The following is a 531-nucleotide window of genomic DNA, read 5'->3' as shown; positions in this document are numbered from 1 at the left end:
CTATCTGCAAATGTATTTTAATGCAAAGTTAGGAGCTAATAAGCATATCTTAGTTTTATGCAAAATGAAGGAACAAACAAGCAAAATATAAAAGAAGAATTATTTTGCAGTTTCCAAAGACCTCTCCTCGTGTTAGTTGACCGCAACGTTGATCTTGCAACGCCCCTGCATCACACCTGGACCTACCAAGCCCTTGCTCATGATGTGCTGAATCTGAGCTTGAATAGGGTCTCTGTAACAGAGCAAGACCCCAGCCACATGTCCAACAGAAGCAAAACTAAAGAATATGATCTTAACAATGCAGATAATTTTTGGAGTGCTCACAAAGGTATTTCAGTTTGTTTTATTTTGATTTGTTTTCATAGTCACACACACTGCAGTAGGTTCACTTACTTTTTACCACTATTGCATATGAACTAAGGGCTAAACAAAAAAAAATAAAGATGATAGAAAATCAGTAACCATTGTTAGACACATAATATTTAAGAAGACATAGATTTTTTATTTGATTAAAAAGATTTGATTAGCAGC

General features: G+C 34.8%; 1 protein-coding gene across 1 annotated transcript in view; it reads left to right on the top strand.

The window, feature by feature from the left end:
* Nucleotides 1-531, top strand: part of LOC119594544 (sec1 family domain-containing protein 1-like) — a 13,709-nt gene that overhangs the window by 8,833 nt on the left and 4,345 nt on the right. Inside the window, exon 8 of the mRNA XM_037943575.1 lies at nucleotides 111-328. Coding sequence (XP_037799503.1) covers nucleotides 111-328 — 218 coding nt within the window. The remainder of the gene's footprint in view (nucleotides 1-110; nucleotides 329-531) is intronic.

The sequence above is a fragment of the Penaeus monodon genome, chromosome 34 (genome assembly GCF_015228065.2).
Source record: "Penaeus monodon isolate SGIC_2016 chromosome 34, NSTDA_Pmon_1, whole genome shotgun sequence".
In the NCBI taxonomy this organism is placed as follows: domain Eukaryota; kingdom Metazoa; phylum Arthropoda; class Malacostraca; order Decapoda; family Penaeidae; genus Penaeus; species Penaeus monodon.
Note: the sequence above shows the minus strand (reverse complement) of the source record. Positions and strands in the feature narration are given on the sequence as shown.